The sequence below is a fragment of the Oculina patagonica genome, chromosome 1 (assembly GCF_052425735.1).
Source record: "Oculina patagonica isolate OP01 chromosome 1, crgOcupat, whole genome shotgun sequence".
In the NCBI taxonomy this organism is placed as follows: domain Eukaryota; kingdom Metazoa; phylum Cnidaria; class Anthozoa; order Scleractinia; family Oculinidae; genus Oculina; species Oculina patagonica.
The window spans coordinates 18,002,875-18,023,546 of record NC_135758.1 but is presented as its reverse complement, the minus strand read 5'-3'; the positions used below and the strand labels follow the sequence as shown (position 1 = coordinate 18,023,546).

At 39.9% G+C, this 20,672-nt stretch overlaps 1 protein-coding gene and 1 pseudogene across 1 annotated transcript; both read left to right on the top strand.

Moving 5' to 3' along the window:
- Positions 1-17: 17 nt before the first annotated feature.
- On the top strand, positions 18-20,368 carry LOC144659854 (elongation factor-like GTPase 1). Its single transcript, XM_078520382.1, has 15 exons — positions 18-226; positions 341-408; positions 1,468-1,552; positions 1,799-1,860; positions 6,681-6,752; positions 7,029-7,166; positions 8,586-8,812; positions 10,441-10,641; positions 11,636-11,895; positions 12,434-12,533; positions 12,840-13,172; positions 14,021-14,388; positions 15,020-15,640; positions 16,635-17,353; positions 19,828-20,368. Exons 1-15 carry the CDS (start codon positions 136-138, stop codon positions 20,008-20,010), a joined length of 3,528 nt encoding a protein of 1,175 aa, XP_078376508.1. The 5' UTR covers positions 18-135; the 3' UTR covers positions 20,011-20,368.
- Positions 18,018-18,136, top strand: LOC144637076 (5S ribosomal RNA; annotated as a pseudogene).
- Positions 20,369-20,672: the final 304 nt, after the last annotated feature.

The window sequence follows — 20,672 nt, the reverse complement described above, 5'->3', positions numbered from 1 at the left end:
TTTTATTTATTACACCGCTGCTGGTTTGCGGACTCCAAATTGCACCACAACATGGCAAAAAGTGTGTTTGGAATGGCTTGAAGCGCCGTGAAAAAAGGGTGATATTTTTGTTAGGTTAATACAACTACTGAAATCATGAGAACTACCACGCCTCAACATCTTTCTGAACTTCAAAAAAATCCAAAAAACATCAGGAATATTTGTATTTTGGCTCATGTTGACCACGGTAAGCAAGTTAAAAATTATAATTCATGATACAGCAGTTTGATCGATCGACTGTTCCTAGTTGTGCCTTTGGTTTCTTTCAGTAGCTCTTTTCATTTATAATCGTATTTTGTAGGCAAGACAACAATAGCTGATGCACTGGTAGCCAGTAATGGGATCATTTCACAGCGTATGGCAGGCAAGGTACGGCTTATAAATTAATATTAGTCAGCACGTTGTCGTTTACACACGTGAAACAGACTTTCCTGACACGACAAGCAAATAAGAGGCAATTTAAAGAAATGATAAGAGTAGGTGAAAATTGACAAAACTGCAACGTTTGAGCTCGCAAAGATGAATGAGCTATGACTTAAGATCTATCTCTCCTCCTCTTCACCCCCACCCCCCCCCCCCCCCCCGAACAAAAAAAACACTCCAGTACTTCAGTGACAGTTAGTGGAGAGAAGAAGGAGCAGGGGGATGGGATGTGGGGTGGTGTCATAGGGGTACTCAAGTATACCTTATTGTTATTTATTTTTGCGGGACTAAATTTTCGCGATTTTCAAAAAATCGCGAAATTAAAGACCCGCGAAAATTTATGCAAACGCTTTCTATTGTATTTTGTTATGTTAATTACATATTTTTGGCCAAATTGGGTTAAGTTTAAGATGAACGTCTTAAGTTTTCGCGAAGTATTTTGGGTTTTTATCTTTCATTTGTATTATAGTTTATAAAATAGAAATACAGTAGAACCCCTATTAAGCGGCCACCCTCGGGGAAATGGCAACTGGCCACTTAATAGAGGTTGGCCGCTTAATAGGGGTTTGTCAGAAATTAGCATAAGGTCTTTTAAAAAGTTTACATTATTTCAATACAAAATAAGGTGAAAAGGAATAACGGAATCACATGAAGACGACAATAAACCTGTGCTTGAATGATTTTATCGGCCGTTACGGTCTGAGCTTGTTGGAAATTTATTTAAATATCGTATATTACATTCTTATTGGCCGTTAAATAGAGGTAAAAACAATAGAAGAACGCTCATCGGGACGGCAGAAAGCTGGCCGCGGCCGCTTAATAGGGGTGGCCGCTTAAAAGGGGTTTTATTAGTTAACAGTATTATACTGACAATATTTTCGGGACTTTAGTAACTGGCCGCTTAATAGGGGGTGGCCGCTTAATAGGTGGCCGCTTAATAGGGGTTCGACTGTATAAAAGTAAAAGGAAGTTGTAGAGTTAATAACATTGTTATTATCTTATTAGTTAAGATACATGGATAGTCGGGAAGATGAGCAACTTAGAGGAATAACAATGAAATCAAGTGCAATCTCATTGTTGTATACCAAAGGTTAGTTTAATGCAATCAGTTATTTAAAATGGATTACCCTAAAGTGAACTGATGTGAGTCAGACCTGCTAAATGTTGTATATATATATATATTTTCTGTTTCAGTTTTGTGCTCTATTGTTTACACATGTTTATCTTGATTACTGACTGGCTGACTATAAGATTATAATATAATCAATAATAAAATTTGTATTACTGGTTTTTAAATTTCAATTCTAAATGTCTTCTTTGTTGTTTATTTTTTAAGATGAGGAAGAATACATTGTAAACCTTATTGATTCTCCAGGGCATGTGGATTTTTCCAGTGAGGTAAGCAAATATTTTTTTGTTGTTGTCTTAGTCATGTACAGTCTGTATAAACCCAGGGACATACATTTACATGTAGGGTGCAGTTCTTGTCCAATAGAACATGTGAATATAAATCTAAGAAAGAGTACATGTACAGACCTACAGTTACTTATTGATTACATGTAATCTCGTACCCAGATGTCTACTTACCACGGTAGTACACATCTGGTCAAGTGCGTTCAGTTCACCAATCTGATTGGCTGATGAACAGCTTCAGCATTTGCACGCGGATGATGTAAACTTGTTTGGCATGCGCACACCGTGCGTTTACTAGTAGGAAAATATTTGGTTTTAAAGGCTTTTCTACAAACGCGTCGTGTTTTGAACGTTACTAATGCGAATAAGCTATAGATACAGTTTGTAGTTCAAGCTTGTTAGAACAAAATGTTTTAAAATGACGATATTCGTGGGTAAAAAGATGGGCAAAAAACTTTGCAAATCTGACGCGTACTTGACACGTACAGCTAGTTTGTACGCGTCAAACACAGCGCGCGCTTTTCCCCAGCGTTGAAGGCTGGTTTAAGTGTTTTAATTTATCAGCAAAAACACGACTGGCGGCTTTTTTTCTTTCTCGACTTTACCAGATGTTCTCTCCGAGGGTTGAGAAGATCTGGGTACGAGATTAGATTACATGTACACGTACATTATCAAACACCAAGAAAGATATCCTAAAGGGGATGAACTAAAAGAAGCAACATATTCTGTACAATGCTGCAGGCTGTACTTTTTCCACTAGAAGAAGTTTTTGATTATTTGTTGACACCTTCTGATGGCTTTCATTTGAACTGGCCAATTAGAGTGCAAGAACTGTAAAATAAAAGGCAGCTCTATAATTTAAAGCTATGTGGACAAGTGACAACCTTATGGCATGGAGAACTGTACATGTACTAAATATTTTAAAAGAGGGATACAGTGACCAAAATAGAATTAAAGAACCTGTACTAAAAATATGTATGTCAGCAGGCATTATAATTATGCATTATTGCCAACGAGAGAGCCGAGCCAAGAGGTGAGGCTGTCGAGGCGGCAGAATCATAGAGCCGTGTGCGTACAGGGCTCAAAATAATTTTTGGATACTGACCGGTCATGTTGACCGGCCAAATCAATTTTTGCTCGGTCATGTCTCGTTTTTGACCGGTCAAAATATTGCGTATTTACTTTGAAGCAATAGCCTATTCTGCCATAAATTTCGCCTCATAAGCTAAAACATTCGTTGTTAAAGAGTATAAGCTTAAATGTTTTGATTGCTATTAAAAGTGTCATTTTATTATGTGCGCTTTTTGAATTTCTTTTCTTCTGCATTCTTCTCTACATAAAACACAAAATGCTCAGTAGCCGTATTACTCTGCATAGTTTTACATTAGTTAACGACTTACGGGTGGAGGCGATCTTGGTTGTAAGCACTTTACTGGTCTTTACTACCGAACACTAAATAGTAATAGGACATATGCCCATGCTACAAGTGAGATAACTTTGCCTTTGCTCGGTATGTAGGAAGAAAGGAAACGCCAACGGCTTCATGTCAACTGTGTCCAGTAAAAAAAGATTCACGTCCTCGACTTTAGGATATCTTTCCTGTATCATGCGATACCAATCTCCCATTTCAAGCTAGGGGATTAACAAAATAACCGCCGAAAAAAGATTTCACATTCGTCCACAACGTTTAGCAACCAGGCCTTTCAGTAAGGGTGTGCCGGAAGTTTAACATGTCTTCACTGCAAAGTTACGGATTCGTTGTTCATCGAGCTTCCTATAAGATGCCCTCTTTTAAAAGTTCTCTTTCTTCAAGACTGCCAAGAGATTAGCGAGAAAGCCTACGTCACTTCGCATTTCAAAAATCATGGATCTCTTCAAGTTTTCAACGTCGCCTACAACAGAGAAGCCCAAGCGGTGCCTGATTGAGCTGCTGAAATATACTTACGGCAAAGTACTTTTAATCATTGATATCCGCGGACGTAGCCTTACACAAGAAGACTTCGATAGAATTGGTGAGAAACACTTGAATGCCATGGCTAGAATAAAAGATATCGAGAGTTATCGTTTTAATCTGTGGACGCCGGACGCGGAGACCATTTTTTTTATTTTGTACAGTACGAGCAAACGTTTACCGGAACTCTCTTTGACAATTAAGTAGCAACACGCCTTATGTGGTCATTTTGTCAGCACACACGGGGACATGTTCAGTTGCGAAATAGGCACAATTTAAAGAAACATTGCTGACTTAACATTCAAAGCGTTTAATGATTTTATTATATTCTCGTGATCTTGCGGGTAGAAAACACGCTACGAACTCGTACTTTCTAAAGGTGCATATAATTTGTTAAATCCACTAACGAGCGCTATTTTTCTCGGCCCGCCTGACAATTGAAACCCAGACTGAATGAAACCGTAATTGCGTACGCGTGTTAATAGCAGACATTGATTGATGCGATGTTCATCGTTTTCTGTTTAGCGTATTTACCCGGGATTTACAGACGTGGATGTTTCCTGTTTTATTTAAGCAAACGGCTAACAAATCCGCAGAGCGTGACCATCTCATCTGTATTCTACAAATTTGTGACTGTAAGCTGCTTTGATATATTATGATTTTACCGTAAAATTTCAAGAAATACTGCGAATAATTTTTTGTGTGTGTGTCATTTATTTGAAAGCCGTTTACGTGACTGGTCAAAATGACCGCCGAACCAAAATTTTGTCCGGACAAATCGTCATTTTGGCCGGACATTGTCCGTTGACCGGCCGTTATTTTGAGCCCTGGCGTATGAGTGTATAGGCAGAGAAAATCTTACGTTCTGCGTAAGGGACTTTTTTTTTAACCATATTTGGGTGTAAGTAAACCCCATATTTGGGTTGTATTGTTCTTCCCAACTGGTTCCCAGTCTCTCACTCCTTGCTAGAGAGCAAATGACCAAAATGGCGTCCACGCGGCTCGCTGTTAAAATTTTCAATGTGGTCATTCATCCCTTTACCGATTAATACACCTTTAGGGAACTATAAATCGAAAGAGAATACCCTACAGAATATTCGACCGCCGAAAAAATAAACATCAAGGTCTTCAAAGCGATGAAATAATCTTTCGACTTTGGAGTCCATTAACTAGTTTACGATCGAAGAGAGAGACATGAAAATCAAAACGGACTGTTGACTTCAAATAGAGTTTTCTTGACTTACATGTATGAGAATGCTGAAGTCGGGTAAATGCTTCCTTTTAGTGTTGATTGTGTTTATAGTAATTTTTGACCGATGATTTATTCCAAATCAAATACCGTTTATATTTTATTTGGCACGCATTTTCGCTCCGCGTAGGAATAACATCAATTCAAAGCGACTCTCACTAAAATTACTGCATGTCATACACACAAGGAAGTCAAAAGTTGTTTGCTTCTAACGGCAAATGTAATGTTAACTTGAATAAAAATTTTGTCTCCAAATAATCCTTGACCGTTCAAGTTAGCGTAGCAGACATCTGTGTAGGTTTTTTAGTGTGTTTAAAAGAGTGCGCGATCGCGAGAATACGCGCGTTGGAAACTACGGCGCCTGCTACGCAGTTTATTAAGCCTGTGTCATTTATGAACACCAGAGAAATAGCCCTTTTATTGCATATTACCTAAAATACAATTTACCATAACAGTGGTCATTTCAAATATAGTTCTATCAAAAACGATTCAATATCTGTTCTTATGAACAAACATGAGTATTTCGCTCGTTGGCACTTACCGATAGGTACAACTAGTTTTTTAACAAGGAAATTAACAATCATACTATGTGCACAATTTTCATAATTATTATGCTCTTTTGAGTACATAAACATGTAACTGTAGGGAGTAGTAATAATTGGACTGAGTTGAGTACAATTCAGGGAGTAACAGAGTTAAGTGAGGAATTTCAAAATCAGTTGAGTGTGCAGCTCAATGTACAAAGTCTACAGTCACAGGGTTGGAAACTAAAATTTCAGAGCACTCGCCATCTGGGCGAGTGACCTTCAAATTGCACTCGCCCAGATCAGTTTTCACTCGCCCAGGATCCTCCAGTCCATTAAAAAAAAGGAAAATCTAGCCCCCCTCCACTCACTAATAAGATGTACAACTTAATTTTTTTTAATCACGTTTGATCCTTACCGTGCCGCCTTGGTGGTTGATCCCGATGTAGACAAAATTTATTTCTTCCATGAAAAATCGGCAAAAATAAACCCTACTCCACGATAAAAACACATGAAAAGTTGAATTGCAGTTTTAATTGATACGTATTCCTAGATTCCTGTAGTTTGTGTTGTAATTGTACAGAAAAAGTGGTGGGAAAATAGCTATTTTGCCTTGTTTCGTGGCTGGGTGAATGAGTCAGAGTATTTTATGACCAGAGGTATTACTTTGTACAAGCTTGCCATCATGTAAAAATCACCAAACGGAAGCCATTTTTGTCAGTTTACGAACACAAACATAGCCTTGTTGGAGATTTCAAAATGTTGGAAAACTATCGGCTTGTGGATAGTGTAAATTATTATAAAGTTGAAAGAAAAAGGTAACGCTTATTTTAAATTTGTTGAAGTCGTACTCGCCAAACCGGGCGAGTGATTCGTGATTTGTACTCGCCCAACGGTTTCCACACTCGCCTGGGCGAGTGGGCGAGCGCTAATTTCCAACCCTGCAGTCATTTATATAATTATAAATTACAACATATTTTTATTCCCAGTATTTTTTTAAGAGGATGATCAGTTTTTCATAGCTAACGTGGGTCATGCCAAACTTTTTTATATAAAGTACTCTGAAATTTATACACTGCAGGTGTCGACAGCTGTGCGACTCTGTGATGGTGCAATTGTTGTGGTAGATGTTGTGGAAGGAGTCTGCCCACAGGTTAGATAATACTGAATCAAATAACTCTGTCAGTTTATTCATTCAAACAAATGTTCACGGCTTAGAACTAGTCTACAGGTACACCTTGCAAACTGGAACAAGACTAAAATAATAAAAGGACAACATCCCTGTACTAGTTTATAAGGAGCAGTGCCCCAGCTACTTTTGCCCGAGATCTGGCAGGAACCAAAGTTAAAGATCTGGCAGTGATGATGTACATGTAATTCAAGTTTGGAATAGACATTAAAATGAGTATTTTTATTGTTTTCTTTCTAGACTCATGTGGTGTTGCGTCAAGCTTGGCTGGAAAACATTCGTCCATGTTTGGTGTTGAACAAGATTGACAGGCTTATAACTGAACTGAAGTACTCTCCTACAGAAGCACACTTTCATTTACAGCAGATCCTAGAAAAGGTAATCCTCCTATCCTATCCAACACTAGCGGCAATCAGTATCTAATTTATCCTTAATCAAAGAGGCATTCAGATGATGAAAATAAATGAACTGATAATTGTAAGCCCCTTTTAAGAGCACTTTAAAGTTACCTTTAACAATCATTAGAAAAGGCAGTATTGCAGAAAAGGTGCCAGGAATGGAAAGAGTATACATGTACAGTAAAAATAATATAGGTACATTGTACAGTGTGGGAGACGCGGTGGCCTAATGGTTAGCGCGCTCGACTCCGAGTCGAACGGCTCAGGTTCGAGGCCTGGCCGGGGCGCTGCGTTGTGTTCTTAAGCAAGACACTTTACTCTCACAGTGCCTCTCTCCACCCAGGTGTATAAATGTGTACCGGCGAATTTACTGCTGGGAGGTAACCCTGCGATGGACTAGCATCCCATCCAGGGGGGAGTAGCAATACTCCTAGTCGCTTAATGCTACGGAAACCGGGATAAGCTCCGGCTGTATGGGCCTCATGGCTCGGACTTTACTTTATTTTTACATTGTACAGTAGTGTGGTTGCCATTTGGAAACCATAAACATGGTTTTTAGTGAGAGACTCTAATGGTGGTCTGAAAGTCTGAGAATTTTTATTAGAAGATTTGTTTGGCAAAAAGTTGCTTGATGACAAGCCTTGCCATCTGGGTTTGAGAGATGATTGCTTTCTCTAAGAGATCAATCAATCAATCAATTAAAACCTTAATTTAGTCATGATGGAGTAAAAAAGTCGCTTGTGGGGTTGTGTGTAATGCACCTATCAATGGTTTGCCCCAGGATGGGGGGAGGGGGGCAACCCCAGGGGAATTTGAAATTTTTTGGAATCCAGAGTTGAATAACCCTGGGGCAAACCATTGATAGGTGCATAAATAAAACAATACTTAGTCTAGTAGATTAAAAACATTAAACTATATAAAGATAAAAACGCTAAATATATCGCTAAAAATAAATTAAATTGCTAAAATTTTTACAACGATAAAAAGATGAAAAACGCTAAGAACTCTTACAATAGAGGTCTGATCGACTCTTACAAGAGAGATCATCCTCCAACATTTGGCATTACGTTTATACATGTAACTTGAGAAAAATTATTGTGAAATTAGTGTAATGAAATAAATCCAACTTTTGGCCTTACGTTTATAACTTGAGAATAAGTCTTATGAAATTAGTGTAATGAAAGAAAGAGCACTAGAAAGTTTTCGGCCAGTTGAAGGCTGGAGTAAAAACTAATGGAGGAAAAGAATAGGGTTACCTACAGGGCAGCCTTGCTTTGTTTGCTCTTATAAATGATACCAAAGGTTCACTTCTTCTGCTCCTTTTTAGATAATAATTATCTTTAAAATTAACAGTAACGCACCATTGCATAAATACATGTAATTTTTTATGTCTGTTCAGGTTAATGCCATAACTGCTGCTCTCTTCACCACTGATGTTTTGGAAAAAAATTCTGCTAGAGTCGCACCTGAAAAGACCTTCAATGAAAAAACAATAACAGATGAGACAGCAGTGTCCATTGATGAGTGGAGTTCAGGTCTTGAAGACACAGATGATTCTACATTATACTTTTCACCTGACTTGGGAAATGTTGTCTTCACTAGTGCAATTGATGGATGGGGTTTCAGGTTAGTGTGCTTTGTGTTCTTAATATTCAAAACATCAGAGGTAAAATTCAGATCATCAGGTAATTAAAGCCAAAACCTTTGGCCTTGTTGGTATTTGTACCTTTAACCTCTTGAACTAATCTTTGAATCATATTAAGCCCTTAATTCAGTTGGTAGGAAAAGTACCAATTGATGACAAAATCCCACAGGGAACTGAGGCTGCAGTGTTTGTCCCTGAAGTTGCTAAGCAACATAATGTGTTTGCTTGCCGGCGTGATTACTTTCAGAGTACTCATGAGTGCTCACCAAAGTTTTTGATTGGATGAAATAAGTCATGAACACAGATTTGTAAAAACTGGCACTTGTTCCCCCGACTTTTTGAAAAACAAAAAATCAAACCCTTTTGATTGAGCTATGGAGCCAAATGGGTGCAAGACATGGGTTACATGTAGTTATGTGCTTCAGTTTGTAGAGCATGCATGACTCCTTAAGTTTATAGATTTCTAACCCTAAAATTAATCGTCCTTATGTATCAACAAAAGGGTATACATGTAGATGCATTTATTTTGACAACCAAACTGTTTGGACTTATAATTCTTGGACAATAAACTTCAGACAAAAACTTTTAAACAATTTTTAGCGCATTTTTGATTTATTTTTGTTTGAAATTTTGAACTTTATATTCTGAGTACCGGTAACTTTCTCCATTGTGGAAGAGAGAAAATGATGTCTGCTTAATCTCTAACACTATAACCTGGTATTGCAAAAATTGAATACCGGGTAAGTTGACCAACTGTGCAAGATGGCTGATCATGAACAAGGTAGTGAAACACGCTTACAGCCTACAGAACCTAAAACAGTGAACCTTGAAGACCCAGTCATCCAGTTTGACGACAATATACATGCTCCAAAATATCGTAAAAAATGTTGTTGTTAATCATCGTGGTAGATGATAATAATAAATAATAATAAAGTTTTTTTCGTTTGTCTCATGACGTAGTGTCACTTGTGATGTAGATCGCGACGTTTCGACTGCACACTGCTAGTCTTCATGTACGACAGCGGACCGCTGAGGGAACAACAGGGCACAGAAACAGCGAGGATCGAAATGCACCAATCACAGCTGTTGAAAACCAACCAATCACAGCGCAGCAGCGTGCTTTATAAGTTCACGCACAACCAGTCGACCTTATCGCCTGATAAAGACTAGCAGTGTGCAGTCGAAACGTCGCGATCTACATCACAAGTGACACTACGTCGTGAGACAAATGAAAAAAACTTTATAATTAATGCTCCAAAATGTTTGGATAGTAAAATGTTCATTCTACCTCTTACTGAATGTTCAGTAATATTTTCGAACACTTTTTTTGCGTGACTATTTTGAAACTTTGCAAAATAGGAGGATCATAGGTGACTTCAATTCACTACTTCCACCCATCCTATCACCACAGCCTTCAGATCTTGTTAGACAATTTGTGAATCCACTGACCATGGTTGTTGCTGTCCAAAGTTATCTGTCCAAACATTTTGGTTGCTCAAGTAACACTTGTTAAAATGGTTTAGGAAATAGATGTCTTGACAGTTTCTCTGTGTATATGTAGGCTCGAACATTTTGTTGATCTTTTTTTATATTTTCCTCTCTTCTCCAGCATCAATGACTTTGCTGAAATGTATGCCAGTAAACTGGGTATTAAAAAGAGTATTCTCACAAAGACTCTCTGGGGAGACTTCTACCTTCATGCCAAATCAAAGAGGATTTTCAAAGGAGCACAAGCCAAGGCTAAGAAGCCACTATTTGTACAGTTTATACTGGAGAACATTTGGGCTGTGTATGATGCTGTTCTTAAGAGGTATGTTTACCCAGTTGTACAGTTTTCAGGGTTATACAGTTTTCAGGCAATCTCAATCTGTAAAAAAAAAAAAAGAGAAAGAAAGATCTGGCATGCATTTCTGAAACCTCCTGAAGCCATTTTTGGCCCCAGAGTAATTTTTTGACTTCATTTTCTTACAATGGCGTACAGTGCAGCTTTAGGCCAAAATTAGTCCTTTGTGTGTTACAAACATAAAAGGTAAAGGTAAAGTCTGTCTCCGAGCCATGAGGCCCATACAGCCGGAGCTTATCCCGGTTTCAGTAGCATTAGGCCACTAGGAGTATTGCTACTCCCCCCTGGATGGGATGCTAGTCCATCGCAGGGTTACCCCCCAGCAGTAAATTCGCCGGTACCCATTTATACACCTGGCTGGAGAGAGGCACTGTGAGAGTAAAGTGTCTTGCCCAAGAACACAACGCAGCGCCCCGGCCAGGCCTCGAACTTGGGCCGTTCGACTCGGAGTCGAGCGCGCTAACCATTAGGCCACCGCAAACATAGTTGTAAGATTTTACTGCTCCCAGAACTGTCTTTGGGACTTATAAGAATGTGAATCTCCAAGAGTTGGAGATGGGAGAGGCAGTAGCCATTGGCATGATTTGAGAAGTGGAAATTGACTAACATTAAGGTGTAGGAAGATAAGATTACCAAAAATGTAATATGTATCTTTCCATTTGAAGTAGAAACTCTGGGAAGCAATGAGGAGGTGGCCCCAAGGCTTACATGTAGACTACACTGTACATGTATTACAAGTACATGTAACAACTGAGCTCCTTGGTTCTTGTTCATTTTAACAAAATATTTTTTTGAGGTGAAGGTAAGCCTTTTGACATTGCAATAGCCTGACTCCAGACGTCTCTCCTCTTGCTTCATGTACGAGGAAAATAGAACATGTTTGTATGCAGGCTAACCTTCAAATTGCTGAACTGTGACATAGTCATGCTCAGAACATTGGTTTTTCAATTTTTTTACTTAGGGACAAAATCAAGACAGAACAAATAGTGAAATCGTTAAATCTGAAGATCTCAGCAAGAGACAGTCGGCACACAGACAATCGTGTGCATCTCAAGGCTCTGTTTGATCAGTGGCTGCCACTGTCTGCCTCCTTACTGGCTATGGTGGTGGATAAACTTCCCAGTCCACAGGAGATGATTAGTGAGAGAGTGGAAAAGCTGATGTGTAGTGGTTTGAGGACATTTGACTCCTTACCCGAGGAGACACAGAGCTTGAAAAATGGTGTGTTGCATTTGAGCAGAGCGTTTTAAACATACTTCCTTTTATAAATCTTTTATTTAGTCCCCTTTCTTACATGTACCGGTAATTCAATCACGCTGTTACAATTTCCTCCCGCTAATGGTCTCCCCACGTTGTGCTTAATTTATTTTGCCATGCATGTACATGTATTTGAGTTAGTTGCGGCCTACATAGCTGGCATTCTTGCTCGGAATTTCCTGGCAAGTGATCACTGAATCTATTTGTGCATTTGCTAGATATAGGTGCTTTTGTCTAATTGTAGCTAGGCTCGAAAAGGTTTTTGGAAATGGCAAGTTGAGCCTCAAACAGTAATCTTGCGACACACCAACAAACCTGGCTGTTCCTCTATGTTCCTGGCTGTTCCTCTGTTTCAGGTTAAATGGCAAACACCTGTCATCCTTCCCAGGGATGACAACTGTTCCTTATGTTGTACACATCAGCTGCAATAGCCAACTCGATCACGAACTGGTGTTAAGTGTTTATTTTCCCAGCTTACGTTTTTTCTTTATTTCTTCTTCAGATTTTTTAAGTTGCACGTCTTCTGATGAAGCACCTGTTATCGTGTTTGTTTCCAAAATGTTTGCAGTTGAAGACAGTGCCCTGCCAAAACATCGCAAAAGGTAAATAACAAATATGTAGACTTGTACATGATCAACAATCCATCATAATTATTTGTAATTTACTAATTACCATTTTCTGTATGTTGTTGAACGGACTTGCGTGTGGCGAGCGTAAGGGAATCATGTTCCCACCCCGGCTTTTCCCTTATCCTTTGCCCTATTTTGCCATTGCTCTACCACTCTCAAGATTTGACAGTGAGACTTGATTGTAGGTTAGCTCTCTGCTTGGCTTATAACTCATGTTTTACACGTTAAACTTCAGAAAATTTAAGCCATTTCTTATTTTGCTTGTGGTTTATGTTTAAGGCCTTTGACCCAGGACGAAATCGCTGCCCGACGTGAACAAGCTCGACAAAGACATGCCGAGATGATGGCGATTAACGCTGGCTTAGAAAATGGAACTCCTCTTATTCTAGAGCCAGCCAGCAAAGAAAACAAGGAAAACGAAAGCAATGAATTAAAACAAAGAGAAGAGAAAGAGCTTCCTAAAAGTCACGTGTTAGCCTTCGCACGGGTGTACAGTGGGACCATCAGAAAGGGCCAACAGCTGTACGTGTTGGGGCCGAAACATGATCCACAAGAGAGCTTTAGTCAGGGATTGGCGCCATTAGAGAACAGCGATGAAACTGGCGGAGATAGGTAAGTGCGTTTTACCCACCCTCGTGCTTAGTTATAACGATGACCACAATTGCGCTTAACCCAGACGAGGGTTGCCACGGTCAGGAAAAAGTCAAGGAAAAACAGAAATTTTTCAAGGTCAGGGAAAAGTCAGGGAAAATTTTAATAGGACTTATCACGGTTTTCGACGCCATCTTAACGTGTAGGCAAACCGGGTAGAAATTACAGTGTTTGTATAGGAATCCTACGGCAAATATCTTCTACAAATATTGAATTCTGGACAACTTATGAATCGTTAAGATACGAGGCAAAAGATTTTATTCGCCGAGTTTGAAGGATTTAGCTGGGCTAGAAAGCGTTCAGTAAGCGTTCAGTAATGTCTATACTTTTTTCCGCATAATTGGCGCGGTTCGCGGGTCACAATAAAGACATGACCGACACCGGAAACCGCGCAAGAAAAACCTCTGGCACCCAGGGTAAAAATCAGGGAAAAGCCAGGAAATTTTTTGGGTTCTAATGTGTGGCAACCCTGCAGACGTTTTATGGTAGCCAGATGTTTAGCGCCTAAGACAAAAAATGTAGATGTTTTCAAGCGTTGGGCGTTGGCGCTACCAGGGATAGTTGATATATCCTTTCATAATGATGGTGTTCAAAGTTGCTTTTCTTTTCAAAAAAATTTTAAAACTTCCCTATGTAATATCGTTACTGGCCCAAAACAGTTCGCTTTTTTAAGGAAAGTGCCGAAAAAAATTCTTGAGACAACATTGTACATTCATTTAGCATGACGAGCATGGACTATTGAAATGATATAAGTATTCTTTGGTTCGTTTCCTGTAAAGTCAAGTTTATATCTTTTATTGACATTTCAGCGAAAAAGAACAGACAAGTGAGGGACTATCAGTAGCAAAATCAGTAGACCGTGGTACAAACCAACACGTCGCTTCCTTCACCGTTCAAGATCTCTACTTACTCATGGGTCGAGAGCTTGAGATCCTCGATTCAGTGCCGGCCGGGAACGTCCTGGGGATAGGCGGTCTTGAAAGTCACGTGCTCAAGTCTGCAACAATCTCCAGTACTGTTGCGTGCCCGCCATTCACTGCTCTTCCAATCGAGGCTCGACCTATTGTCCGTGTAGCGGTAGAGCCAGTCCATCCCGCCGACATGCCGGCGCTAGCTAGGGGAATGAGGCTACTCAATCAGGCTGATCCTTGTGTTGAAACTCTAGTGCAAGAAACTGGTAAGCTTTCTTGAGTAATTAACAGCTAACAGCCTGCTGCAGTGTATTCTGACAGTCGTTCTTTTGCAGGGCTGAATCATTCTCTTTTGAAATCGTCCTTGAAAGGCCCATTTTCTTTCAACTTGCCTTGCAACATTGTTGCATTGCAAGCTGTAAAGTGTTGCACGTATTACCACCCGTATTACAAGTTGCGGCAACATGTTGCATAAAGTTGAACTCATGTCTACTTTGCGCAACATGTTGCTGCAACTTGTAACACGGGAGGTAATACGTGCAACAACACTTTACAGCTTGAAAGAAAACGTTGCTGAGTACATGATTTTAAAAAAAGTGACGTTTTTTCAAAAGTCTAGAACATACTATTGTTTACATTATAATAACGCGCATCAAGGCATGGAAAGCAAGACTATCTTTACACGTCCTTGTTCAAGTAATTGAAAAGTTTCCAATGATTATCATTTTCGTTTAGTTAATTGTAAAGTGTGCTTTTTAAGTGTTGCGGTTTCCTTTAGATAGTGTTTGACTAACTATTATTTTTGGAGTAATATTTCTGTCATTTGTTAAAATGACCTTAAAATAATTTTTACTCTTTTCTAATAAATCGTGCAAATTTATGTTCATTTTGTTTCAGGCGAACACGTGATCATAGGTGCAGGCGAGGTTCATCTACAGCGATGTATTGATGATTTAAAACAACGCTTCGCTTGCATCAAACTCAATGTGTCAGCGCCAATTGTACCATTCAGAGAAACCATTGTTGTACCTCCTACTGTAGACAGAGTCAACGAAGCTATTGTCAGCGAAACAAGCTCAACACAGCCTAAACAGAATGAGGCTGAAGAAGAAAGCGAAGGTGTTAGAAACGTCCTTGACAAAGAGAAAGGTCTGATTGGAATCAAGACAGCGAACAAACAGTGTAATATCCATATCAGAGCTATGCCACTCCCAGAGGATGTTACTCAGTTACTTGATAAGAAAAGCGATTTGATAAAAGTGCTAGTGACAGTGTCATCTGCTACAAGCACTGCAGAGCGGAGACAGTTGGCAGGGCAAGTTAAGTCCTCTACCAGAGAAGAGTTGAAAAGTTTCTATCAAGATCTATGTAATGCTTTTAAAGAGACTGGCAGTGAGTGGGATGGAGCCGCAGATGATATCTGGGCATTTGGACCTCGAAGGATTGGTAGCAATGTGTTGTTGAATAGGATTCCTGGTTATAAAAGACCCTCAATGTGGCATAGTTTGGGATTCTCAGGTACGTTCTTGGTTTTTTGTGTTAATATGGCCATTTTTATTGCACTCAATTTAATTTTTCAGTTCTGTTCGTCATTTGGTGCACTGTTCAAAGCTGCGTTGCTTGTAGCTCTAAGCTTGGCAAAGTAACTTTAAAACCGTATTAACTCCTTTTTTTCTCTCACGTAAACATACCAATTTTTTCTTATGATTTCCAGTATAGTTAAAGTAAGCGTTTAAAGAATTTGAGTGTACATCACGGCGATTCCCTTTGTTGAGCTGTTACTTTATTCTCATGGTTTGCATCCCCTTGCTTGACTTTGTGGAGGAATGATGTGCTTAACACAAGCTTGCTGCTTTGTTAACTAAATAACCGATCAAAAGCAAAGAGTTCCATCAGGGCAATAAAAAAACTACAAAACATGACAACCTATCTCTTAGTTTTAATAAATCAGGTTGAAATTTATTACTCGTTATGTCGTCCTAACGCCTTCTTCCTTAAAGAGGTCGCATAACTTACCTTCCTGTGGAGTTGAACATGGATCGCAAGAGGGCGTATTGCCTTGGACTCAAGGCGATTTGCCTTGTCTGTATTTATAGAAACGCAGTCTGATTTTATTTGGCGCAATACCATGTCTATGATCAATGAATACAATTTTCAGTTCAATTAATCAGTACTCCATTCTAGTGAATTGCTGCTACTATCCGATACGCTTCTTCAGGTGCATAGTTAGCGGTTAGGCTTTGCTGTTATATTACTTGCCAAATCCCACAATAGTACTTTTAGTCGAACCGACATTTCTTACAATTTCATTTCAACGCATTGCATATAAGGTTGTATGACTGATCTAGAACCCAGTTGTTGCTTTCGAGACGACTGTGTAATCTCTTCAACAAATATTGTTTAGCAGCGCAGAGCGACAGTTCCGCTCGTACGTCCTTCGTGCAACTTGCCCAAAACGCTGCCTTATGTAACAACATGTTTTGTAACCTGTAGTTTATTTCGGTTGCTATAGGAAACACAAGTGTACCGTCTGATAGCAGCTACCGGGATTATGATAACTGTATTATAAGCGGATTTCAGCTGGCCACACTAGCTGGACCTCTTTGCCAGGAACCTTTGATGGGCGTGTGCTTCGTCATCGAGAATTGGACTTCACTGGAGCAGGACTGTCTGTCAAGCACAACAGGTATTACAGGAATGACTGGATTAACAGGACCATTGCAGGAAAGTTACGAGGACGATAAAAGTCTTGAAGGCAATCTCCAAGAGACTGAAACTGTAGAAAATGAGGACAAAACTATGGAAGGAGGCGATAAAATTGTAAAACAGAATAACACATCGACAGAGGGTATCTTAACCAAGACTGAATCACAAGATGGCAGTGTGAAAAATCCTCCATCACAAAAACTCGATAGACTCGGGCCGTTTTCAGGGCAGCTTATGTCCGCTGTCAAGGAAGGCTGCAGGCGCGCTTTTCTGCTTCAGCCAGTTCGTCTCATGGCGGCTATGTACACTTGTGACATTCAAGCTACTGCTGAGGTCCTGGGGCGAATGTACGCGGTTGTATCGAAACGAGAGGGACGGGTGCTGAGAGAGGAAATGAAAGAAGGGTCAGACGTGTTTGACGTCACAGCTGTACTTCCGGTAGCCGAGAGTTTTGGATTTGCTGAGGAAATAAGAAAGCGGACCAGTGGACTGGCCAATCCACAGCTGGTGTTTAGCCACTGGGAGGTGAGATTTCATTTTTTATTTTTTGGAAGTTAATAGGTACCGTAATGATTCGATTCAGCGCTTGGGCGCTTATTTACTTTTGAGGGTGGGCGCTTTTTCGAAACAGGGCGCTAATTAATTTTTTTGAGAAACAACCAAATGTTCAAAGCGAAACTTTAATAAATTTTAAATTAACTTACAATAACAGAAACTGTAACAGTAAATATTTGTTGAAAGTTCAGTTACTCAGTTTTAAAAGAATTTTTCATTTTAGCAGTAAATATATGCATACGTACTACGAAAGCCGAGGAGGGACTGCAGACTTCAGACTTCGGACTTCAGACTTCGGACTTCGGACTTCGGACTTCGGACTTCAGACTTTCGCCTTTAGCATTCAGAGACCTCCGCCTTCGGTTGAGAAAGAAAATGAAAAGCCCACAACAAGGGGTATTTTCAGTTACTCACCTATCCAAGTACTAACGCCGCCCAAGTTGGCCCAACAGGGCTTAACTTCAGCGATCGGACAAGAACCGTTGCTATCCGTGTGGTATCAGAAAGAGCGTGTAAATCAGCTAATAAAAGTTAAGTCCAGTTTTTTGCAGTAAAGTGCCAAATTGTCCAAAAGATCCATTTAAACCAGGTATTTTTTTCTCTATTTGCATGACTCTTATAACCCTTTGTCTCGTCTGACACTGATACCACAAGGAAAGCATTGGTTTTCGTCTGATCGCCGAAGTTAAGCCCTGTTGGGCGGGGTTAGTACTTGGATGGGTGACCAACTGAAAATACCCCTTGTTGTGGGCTTTTCAGTTTCATTCTTTCTTTTTCTTACGAAATCAGTAACTTTTAAGGCCTTCTATTTTTTCGAACGGTTTCGTTGACTTGCTTCGGCTTTGTACGTTTCATTGTCCCGATTGGGGCGAGAAAGTCCGAAGTGCAGTCGCGCTAGCTTCTCCTTAAAATCCTCACTCGAAATAAAATCGAAATCCTGGCTCTACATCGGTCTATGCTCTTTATTTTGTGAAATATACTTACTGTTTGTTTTTTTGTTTGTATGTTTGTTTGTTTATTTGTCCAGTGTTACGTAATTAAGAGATCATGGATAAGCCATACTGAACGATATTGCGGCCTATTAATTGTGTGTGAAATAAAGAAAAAATATGGTTCCAGGTACCGCTGTCTGCAGGTCTGCAAACTGAGAATTTATTAATTTAATTTTGTTCATAGCAATAAATTAATTTAGTTATTAAAAAAAAAAAAAAAAAAAAAAAACAGAAAAAAATCTCGTTTCGCCGATCCTCGTTCCAACGTTCCGCCGTTCCGTGTTCTTCTGTTTATACACCGATTACTGACATCCGATCCAGATCTGACTTTATAGATAGCGGCCGCGGATTTGACTTTAAATAGTGGATCTGCCTGATCGAACAACTCAGCAACTCGGAGGTCAGCGAAAATCAAGCGAAGGCAGAAGTCTCTGAATTGTAAAGGCGGAAGTCTGAAGTCTGGAGTCTGAACTCTCGGAAGTCTGAAGTCTGAAGTCTGAAGTCTGAAGTTTGAAGTCTGAAGTCTGAAGTCTGAAGTCTGAAGTCTGAAGTCTGAAGTTTGAAGTTTGAAGTCTGAAATCTGATGTCCCTTCTCGGCTTTCGTAGCATACGGTACGGTGAATGTCCATGAGTTAATCTATTCGACGTCGATGACTTCAGAAGGGGCAGTTAGGATAGGGGCGCTTATTAGGACAGGGGCGCTTATAAGAATGGGGGGCGCTTATTGGCAAAAAGCATTTGGAAGGGGGCGCTTATTAGAAGGAAGGCGCTAAATCGAATCATTACGGTGTATAAAATTCTGACTGTAAACAGAGGCTATTGTATGGATACTACGTGCAATGTCTAGGGCAAAAAATTACCCGGTCAGCAAAAATCAACTGCCTTTGAAAAAGTGGCACAGATACGGTGTTTGCTGGCGAATGTTCTTTGCCGCTTTTCCTGATGTTGGGGAACAGAATACTTGATCGGTATCGAGGTTACACAATCAGTGTTAAAGGTAGATCCTTTTCGTCACTCACAAAGTCACATATGAAATGAATGCAATTTAGACACAGGAAACTGACGGCAACGAAACAGAAAACCATGAAACATGCTTGTATCTTATTGTTGCTTGATTTTGAATTTCGCACGCACAACCAAGCCGAAAGACAACATGTATCTCTGTTAAATTTCATTGTCAGTGTGGAATTCTTTTCTGCTTGGAAGAATTGAGCATAGGAAGGGAGACACTCGAGCTTAAAAATCCTTTCCTGAATATATACAAGCGTTGTCAAAAAGCGCACGTATTAATGAACAGCTGACGCGTACGGGCGGGTGCATTCGGAAAAAAGCCAACCGGTACCATTCACGTACGTTGGACTGGCGTGGGATTGTTCTCTAGATTTCTTGGGTCTTAGAAAGGTAGTATGACTGGCCTAGTTCGTGTTGTTTGACTGATTTCTTTTGTTGTAGGTTGTGGATATTGATCCGTTCTGGGTTCCTACAACAGAGGAGGAGTACACTCATTTTGGCGAGAAAGCTGACTCTGAAAACCAAGCGAGAAAATACATGAACAGCGTGAGACGAAGGAAAGGATTGTATGTGGAAGAGAAGACTGTTGAACACGCAGAGAAACAACGGACACTAAAGAAATAATCGAAGCAAGAAAAAAATTAGAAAGCCAAATTGTTTAAAGGGTGTACACTGTAACGTGTTCGCTTGGCGATCATTCGTTTGGTAGACTCTTCTAAACGTTTTCTTTAGTTTGTTAATCGTTTTGTTAGTTTGCTTTGTTACATGTACTGACAGCAACGTGTGTAACCGGCCGCTCTCTGCCTAACTTTTTAAAAGTAGACTACAGATTAACAAAGGAGAATCTTTTTGAAGATTTGATAAACGGACAAGCCGCTATTGTGCTTCCTTTTTACACAAGAGATGTTGTTATATGTGAAAGTAAAAATGAAATACGAAGGTAAATTTTTCTACCAACGATAATAAACGTAAAAAACTTGAATTTTACAGTGTTTTCACCACTACGCCGTTGAATCCTGCCTCGGTCTCGCAATTTTGAGCGAGGTTTCGTAAATATCACATAATCGATATCGCTTTAGTTAGTGTTTTCACTTTTTTTCTCAGTTTCTACGGAAACCAACTCCCCCGCCGTTTATTTGTTTGCTTTGAAGCAGACGCCTGCACTTAATTCACCACATCAACTCAAGGCGCTCGGCTTGTGGGGAAGACGAGCGCCCCTTCTTCCCCGCTCATCTTTTCCGCGCTCGCCCGCTTTTTTCGCTCTTCTCCACAAACCGAGAGCCTGG

Bases quoted from the DNA above. Each gene is read 5' to 3' on its own strand.
- LOC144659854 (XM_078520382.1), top strand. From the start codon at position 136: ATGAGAACTACCACGCCTCAACATCTTTCTGAACTTCAAAAAAATCCA. The intron at 11,896-12,433 runs GTGTGTTGCATT...TTTCTTCTTCAG, and splicing joins GACACAGAGCTTGAAAAATG to ATTTTTTAAGTTGCACGTCT. The intron at 12,534-12,839 runs GTAAATAACAAA...TTTATGTTTAAG, and splicing joins CTGCCAAAACATCGCAAAAG to GCCTTTGACCCAGGACGAAA.